The 7,936-nt window shown below is 48.1% G+C and overlaps 1 protein-coding gene across 1 annotated transcript in view; it reads left to right on the forward strand.

Annotated features, from left to right (window-relative positions):
• Positions 1 to 7,367, forward strand: part of Morn5 (MORN repeat containing 5) — a 30,976-nt gene extending 23,609 nt beyond the window's left edge. Inside the window, exon 5 of the mRNA XM_021152771.2 lies at positions 7,164 to 7,367. Within this exon, the coding sequence (XP_021008430.1) occupies positions 7,164 to 7,237 (74 nt within the window). The 3' untranslated portion in view covers positions 7,238 to 7,367. The remainder of the gene's footprint in view (positions 1 to 7,163) is intronic.
• The last annotated feature ends 569 nt before the right edge of the window (positions 7,368 to 7,936 follow it).

Genomic DNA, 7,936 nt, shown 5'->3' on the forward strand with positions numbered 1-7,936 from the left:
AACCACTGGCACACTCACAGGCACACAGCTGTATATTGAGAGCTACTGGGTAGAACTGGGCATTTGTGCCTGTACACACACTACCACTTTCCCCAAGCCTTCTCCCTCTGCTTTAATAAAGAAGGAATTCACTTAATCTCCAAAGCTTTCCTGATGGTAAGTGATGGCAATCCCATCTCTTTCTTTTGTTTTTTTTTTTGTTTGTTTGTTTGTTTGTTTGTTTTTCGAGACAGGGTTTCTCTGTATAGCCCTGGCTGTCCTGGAACTCACTTTGTCCCCAAACTCAGAAATCCACGTGCCTCTTCCTCCCAAGTGCTGGGATTAAAGGCGTGCACCACCACCACCCGGCTCCATCTCTTTCATTGAAAGAGGACACACACACACACACACATCCCTGAACCCAAAAAGCACATCCCCCCTAGGCTCTGGGCTGGAGAGCCTCTTTCCCCTCTCAGAGGCCTGCTGCTGTGCTCATTTTGGGTCTCTTCCCTTTCCCAGTCCACACCCCTCCCCTCATACTAATGGGATCTGCATAGGAGTGGTGACCACAGGGTTGCCTAGCCCAAAGGTGTGCCAAGAGCCCAGCTTGTGGGTACCCAGTGACTCCAATCTGCCTGTTTGCCCACCATAGCTAACCTGCCCCAGCCTGTCCACCTGGCTTTGAACAGAACCCATTAGCTGAGCTATGCCTTTTGATCCTCTTGGTGCTCATCCTGTAAATGAACCTCCTCCCTGTGGTCCCCCACCCCAAATCATCCAATGTGGGAATTAAAGACCCATCGGAATGATGGCTCTAGCTTTCACCTCCTCAATACTGATGAAGTACCCTTCTTCCTGGCCAGGCCTCACCACTGCTTTCTCTAGGAGGTCTCATTCACCCCACAGTACAGATGGAATCCTGGCTCTAGGATGGAGAAGAGCTGTCACCCAGCAAGTGGGTGGTTCCTCATCTGACCCAAGAGAGTCTAGTTCCAGAAGTCTCACCCTGTAAATCAACTAACTTCTGGCTTCTTTCTGGGTATTTGGCATTTCTTGTGCAGGTTTTAGAAGTGACTGCATGGCAGAGCTTCCTGGCAGGGACATTTGTAGGTGGAGAAACAGGTCCAGGGAAGTGGCAAAGTCTTGCTCAAAGTAGTGGCACAGAGCCCCAAAGCCATACCTTGTGTGTTGTAGGTGTGTATTGTGTGTGTGTCCTTGGGTGTACTTTCTTGTGTGTTGCAGATATGGAGGCCAGATATCAATTTCAGTAACCTTACACTATTGCTCTTAACCTTATTGCTTTTGAAAAGGGGTCTCTCATTGAGCCAGGAGCTGGCCAGCAAGCTAAACAGCATAGCTAGCAAGCCTAAGGGATCCACCTGTCCACCCTGTTCTTACAAAGGGGCTAGGTACCTGACCTCCAGTCTTCATACTTGGGAGCAAGCACTTTGCCCACTGCACATGTCTCCAGCCCTCAAAAGCTGCACTCTTAGCCAGCATGGGACCATACTGCTTCCTTCCTGGTAGCCGCCCCTGGAGGTAACTGTTTTCCTGCAGCCCTCCTGAGACCTCCGTCTTCCCTCAATGTCATGTGACCTACATTCTGAACTACTGCCACCTTCTGTGACCTGGACACAGCCTGGCAGGCCTGGCCTAGAACTGGCTTATGCAGGCTGGCCCTTCTCCATCCTTGCTGGGAGGCAGGCCGTAGGCCAGCAGGCTTAGAGCTTCCTGAAAGTGGTTAGTCCTCAGGTATGATCCAAGGCCAGGTGGTGAGGTACCCGGCCCAAGGCCTCAGGACACAAGTCAGCCACAGCTGGCAGTCTTGGACCTGCACTTGGCGTGCCTCCCTACCCTCTGAGAAGCTCACTTTGTTCAAGGAGGGGAGGATATTCTCTTTTGATCTCAGTCCCAGAGAGTAAATCTGTTACTTTTATGTCCCCAAGTTTACATTTCTTTATTCATTAGTTCACCATGTAGGTATTATTAAGTGCTTTAAATGTGCTGGATTGATGCTAGGCCCTGATGACAGGGCTGCTCCAATCTGTTTGGAGCAACCGTGACCTTGGCTTCCTCACCAGGGAAGTCTATCATCCAGACAGGGCCTGAGAGGCAGGAGGGCCCAGCCCACACAGGTCATGAGGCTCCTGTCTCTGGACAAGTAAAGCCATAGATAGGCTCTTTTCCAGCCCCACAGCCTTCCACTAAAGGAACTTAATGTTTCCTGAAAGAATTCTCAGAGCATCACACTTATATCAACAGTCCTTTGTATTAAAAGGAATAATTAGATGTCAATGTTTAAAGTATCCACACTTTGGTATTATCTCGTTTAGGCTTGAGTCTTTATTTCTGTTGAAGACAGAATGTAAGTTCTTGTGTCTATCAGGGAATTGTTCTACCACTCAGCTGTATCCTGGCCTGTTCTTTCAGAAGGTCATGTAGCCCAGGCTAGCCAGGAATTTCTGTATTCTCTTGCTTCACACTCCTGGCGCAAGTCAGAATGAAAAGGGTTTATTCAGATTCATCTAGCAAAGCATTTTCTGGTCACCTATATATGCTGGGTGCAGTGACCTCTCACTGAGAACTTAGTGCTAAGCCAGTGCTTCTCAACCTTCCCAATGCTGTGGCTCTTTAATTCGGTTCCTTATGCTGTGTTGACCCCAGCCATAAAATCATTTTCATTGCTACTTTATAACTAGTTCAATAACTAAGTAGCAATAATTTTGCTACTGTTATGAATCATAATGAAAATATCTGATATGCAGGATATCTGTTGCAGAGCCTCCAAAGGGATTGTGACACACAAGTTGAAAGGCCCTGCTTTAATGGGAAAGGAGGGAGCATTATCTATGAAAAGATTGAAGAACTATGGTATAGGGGGCCAAGGGAGAGAAAAGCAGGGAATGCTTTTGTTTAGGCAACTGGCTGTGTGAAGGGCTTTGGGTTCTCTTGGAGAGAATGATGTCTGGTCTGCAAGGAGCACACTGGGTTTTCATGCATTTGAAAAAGTCATTTACTTTAGAGCAGTGACAGCCACAGAACCACTGTGAGGATCCTACTGCACTTCTCCACACGCCCCACGCCCACTTCCTCTCTCACTCCTCGCCACTGTTGTGTGGTACCCTTGTCAAATTAGTGAACTCCTATTGATCTTAATGTTGGTGAACTAGTGTAACTAAAAGCCCATTGTGTATTTGAATCCCTTTCTTTCTCCAGTGCCCACTTTCTGTTCCAGGATCTCTTCTAGGACATCACATGATGTGTAGTTATGTTGTCTTAGGTGTGACAGTTGCTCCGGCTTTTCTTTTTTATTTAGCGTGTTTTGTTTGTTTGGTTTGAGACAGGGTCTCATTGTGTAGCCCTGGCTGGTCCAGAACTCACTATAAGTCCAAGCTAGACTCAATCTCACAGAGATCCACTGGCTACCATGTGCCATCATGCCCGGCAAGGATTTCTACTTTTGTTTTGTTTTGTTTTGTTTTGTTTTGTTTTGTTTTGTTTTGTTTTGTTTTGTTTTGTTTTGTTTTGTTTTTCAGTGCTAGAAACTGGGCTTCTACCACTAGACTACACCTTGTTTGGGGTGACAGTTTTAAGCAGCACTTCCTTGATTCAAGACGTTTAGATGTTTCTCTTATGATTAGAGTGGGATTGTAGGGTTTGGGGAAGAAGACTATAGAGGTGAAGAACTGTTTTCATCCAAACATAACAAGGGGAGGAAACGCTCTCCCTGGGGTTTCCTTGGTACTGGGGGGGGGTCGGGGGTGGTGAGCCTTGAATGCCTGGCTGAGGCTGGGTTTCTCCATTGCAAAGTTTTCATCTCCCTTCCTTTGGGAGACAGTCGCTCTGCACAAGGGCAGGACACCCATTCAGATCTGGGCATTTTGGCCGATATTTGTATGCTAGAGGTTTTTGGTTTGTTTTGCTTTTTAGGAATATAAGAACATTAGTATTTTTAGGAACCTAGAAATCTATTTCAATAAGCAAAACACATAAAAAGCACCAAGACATTTCACTGCAGGGCAGGACAAAAAACAAAACAAAACAAAACAAAAAAAACAAAAAACAAGGATTATTTTAAAATTCTTCTGTGACCAATACCCAAAAAGACAGAAGATGTGGGGGAACATCAAGAGCAGGAAGGGAAAGCTCTCTCACCCACTTCTGACTTGCCACAATTCACTTTATCACCTTTAATCTTCCTTCGAGTCACAACTGTACACAGGGCATCCTATCTATAAAAGTCCATGGATGGTTGTGGTTGTTGTTGTGGGGGGGTGTGTTTTGTTGTTTTCACATCATCTCGTTTATTCTGGCTTATTATCTCATCAAAAGCATTTCCTCTGTTGTCATACACATTTCACAACTGTCATTTCTGCTGGCTGCTAAATATCCCCTCCCCATAGCTTACAGTGAGAGCTTGCTGCCCTCCTCCCCATGCCAGTAGGTTGCTGGCATGTACAATATTTAGCAATCCTTTGTTGAATGAATGAATGAATGGATGGATGGATGGGTGGACAGCAAAGTAACCATTCCTAAGTTTAGAAACAGACATCATTTTCCATTCTCTTGATTCTAAACAGCATGGAGACAACTAGATGACTTTCTTAGGATAGTGTCCCAGAGTAGCATTGCCACGCCAACAGATCCAGAACCTTAGGATGCTGCTAAATGCACGCACACAGAAGTCTTCCCTCCACCCCCTACCCCCACCTCCCTCTGCCAAGGCTGATCGTTTACAATTGATTAAAGAGTTAGTGGGGGTGTTCTCCCCATCTTTTTTTGCTTTCCTCCCCTCCTCCTCCCCTCCTGCCAAAAAAAGGAGGGAAATTACCCGAGAAGGTGAAGATGTTCTCAGACAATCATATTAACATATTCCAACAATCGCAATTTGCAAAATAGTAATCACTACTCGCGGGCTCCAGGAGGCATTAATCAAAGCTACAGGTTTAATTCCATTTTAAATATTGATGAAATGTGCTCCGGCAGCCTCACCCTGGCGTGGCAGGGCCAGCGAGGAGGGGCCAGGAGGTGGAGGGAGGGTGGAGGAGCAGCTGCCCGAGAGAAGGCATCTGTGATTCAAATTGGTGGCTATGCAGCCAGGTAGAGAGTGAACAGGGTGGTAAAGAGGGCTGTTAAGTCCATTGCTGTCAATTTGTAACGATCAGGGAGGGGCCCGAGGACTGGTTCAGCACAATACACCCAGTTTGTCTGGTTTCAGGGGTTACCGCTGAAGAGGCTGCAGCTGCACTGATTCCAATAGCCTGGAGACTTCAGAACTGTAATTATCAACCAGGCTGCTCACAGTGTGGCGAAAGTGGGCTCCACCAGCGATTAACTCCTTGTGTGCTGACACATCAGTGTAGCACCCCACCACATACCCTTGGGTTGCCAGCCTCGGCTAGGACAATCAGGCAGCCTGCTAGGGGAAACTGAGGCCACTGGCTGCTTAGGTCCCAAGGCCAGAGCATGCTCAACAGCAAGCTTTTTGTCTTGAGTCACATGCAAAGAAATAACGAGGGTAGATGGGGCTAGCCATTCTGGAAGCAACCTTGGCTCCTGCATCATCAATCTTACCCTGGGGTGAGAAGTCAGGCTACAGCTCCTGATGACCTTGCCGAGAGTTCACAGGCCAGAGACAAGTTCTGTGAATAAGCATGCTCTTCCCAACCCCTGCTGGGTTGTTACAGACCCAACGAGATGCAGGGTTTGTGTGCACATCCAACTATTCATAAACCTCTTCTCACGGTGGGTCTGGCGCTTTTTATAGGAGGCAGGTCCTGAGGCTAGGGAAGGTTTTTACTAGCCATCTGCTTTGCAGCTTTCAGGGACTCCCCCTGGTCCCTAGTTTCTAGCCTTTATCACCTAAAGAAAATGGGGAGTCCCTCCCTCCTACCTGAGGCAGTGGGTTAAAGAGAGGTAAGGAGTAAGCACCTCTATTTCTGTACCCTAGAGGTAGCCAGCCAGAGAACAGGGATGACACAGAAGGACAGGGGGACCAAGAAGGGCAGGCAATAAGGTGGTTGGTGGGAGCACAGGCAAGTAAAATCCATGCTTTCCCATGGTGCTCCACTCAGAACAAAACCCAGGCAACTCCACCTATGTGTCCACAAAGGCAGGAGCCCCCAGAACTCTGTGCCAGTGTTGTTCCTGCTGTTCCTTGTTTGGGGAAGTTAGAAGCAACAAGGAGGGCAGAGTCAGCCGTAGGTGCAGCCAGCTATGAAACATGAGACATGGGTAAGAAGCAAAGAACAGGAAAAGTGAACCGTATAGCAGAGCAAAAGATGTCCCACACAATGTGGCTCACAGCGCAATGCCATTCTCAAAAATTAAAAACACATTTGCACACAAAACAAGAGGGCAGATTTTATAGAACTGCATGCATTTTTAGGGGTGCATGCCCTGCCATTAGAGTGGGTTCCTGTTGTGGTGGGGGAGGGACTGGATCTGGATATGTGTGTAGAGGAGAAAGAGAGAAGACAGGAAAATGAAACAAGATTTCATAGAGGGTCCCTGACAGAGAAGTGGGGATACTGCTCTACGCACTGAAAATTGGGGCTTAGTCAACTGTGAGACTTGGAAAAGCAGCAGCCATGGGCTCAGATCCTCTTGGGCCCTCCCACATGCTAACCCAGAGGTTGGGCACAAGTGATGAGACCTCTAGTGAGCCTCTGTTCATCTTCCCAGCGGTGGGAAAGACTCACTTGTGTAGAGACCATGAGGATGGAGTGCAGGGAGAGGATGCTTTCGGGTCTCTGAGTATAATGCCAGCACAACTGTATTCTTCCTTTGCATCCCTCACTTCGTACCTGAGGCTCTGTATCCTGGTACTTTGTGCTAAGGTCTAGCCTAGTGCAGTAGAACTGCTACTCATGGTATGTCAGCAGATGAATGTCTGAGTGTGTTAGGCTGTCACTCTGCCTGTCAGGATCAAGCCAAAGGCTCTGGCTATCTTCCTCAGCCCCACCTTCACACCATGAACTCTTCTCTAACTCAGAGGTCAGTGCTCCCGTGCCTAGCCACTCTGGTGAGGGATGCTATAACAATAGAAAGGTCTGTTCTAGCCATTCAGAGCTAAACAAACTCCTGGCCCAGCAGTCTGTGCTGGAAGGCACTGCAGGCCCCAAGATCCCCAGGCTGGGAAGGTCCTAGTGAATACCAGGAGTAACTGGATTCTCTCCCTACAGATGATGACGAACATGAGTGGATCGTCAGGACCTGCCGCAAGGGCTGGTTGCCAGTGCCCAAACAGAAGTCCTAGCCGTGAGCACCTCGGCCTCAGCATCTCACCAGGGACTTCCTTCTGCCCACTGCTGGCCTGGGAAACTGGCTGTAGTCCTAGCTTCGACTTGAGTTTCAGAATAAAGGTTTTCTGCACTGAACAGCCCCAAGGGTGAGTGAGTGCTTTAGAAGAATGTCTTAGAAGATGCACCCATTTCACCTGCTTCAGTGCCACCTTGGTAGACCTGGGCCCAAGCCCAGACTGGGGCTTGGCAAGTGCATCCCTAGTTATGTCTTATGCATGGGAAGCTCAAATACCCTCATCTCATGACACTATGTCTTACTGAATAAGCAACTAAGTGGTGAGAGTCTTCTGCATATGGGGACTCTGTGGCTCAGAGAAGTGGGACTCACTGGGTGACTCACTAGGTCTCAGCAGCTGCCCACTGGCACTTTCCCCAGGACCGCCTTTCCTCTGAATCAGCAAGGTGCTTTGGTACCTACCTGGGGTTCAAATCTCAGCTCTGTCTCGGTCACCCACCATGCAACTTTGGGCAAGTCGCTTCCCTAAGCCTCAGCTTCTGCATCTATAAAATCACAAGGAAGTGTTGCTGTAGTGGCTGACCTCTCCGTGAGGTCAGTGAGCAGCTCAGTGAGGCAAATGAGAGTTCAAGAAGCCAGCACCTGGCAAGTGATCACGTTGACCTTAAAGATCAGTTTGTGCCACTATAACGATAGC

The sequence above is a fragment of the Mus caroli genome, chromosome 2 (genome assembly GCF_900094665.2).
Source record: "Mus caroli chromosome 2, CAROLI_EIJ_v1.1, whole genome shotgun sequence".
NCBI classification, from domain to species: Eukaryota; Metazoa; Chordata; class Mammalia; order Rodentia; family Muridae; genus Mus; species Mus caroli.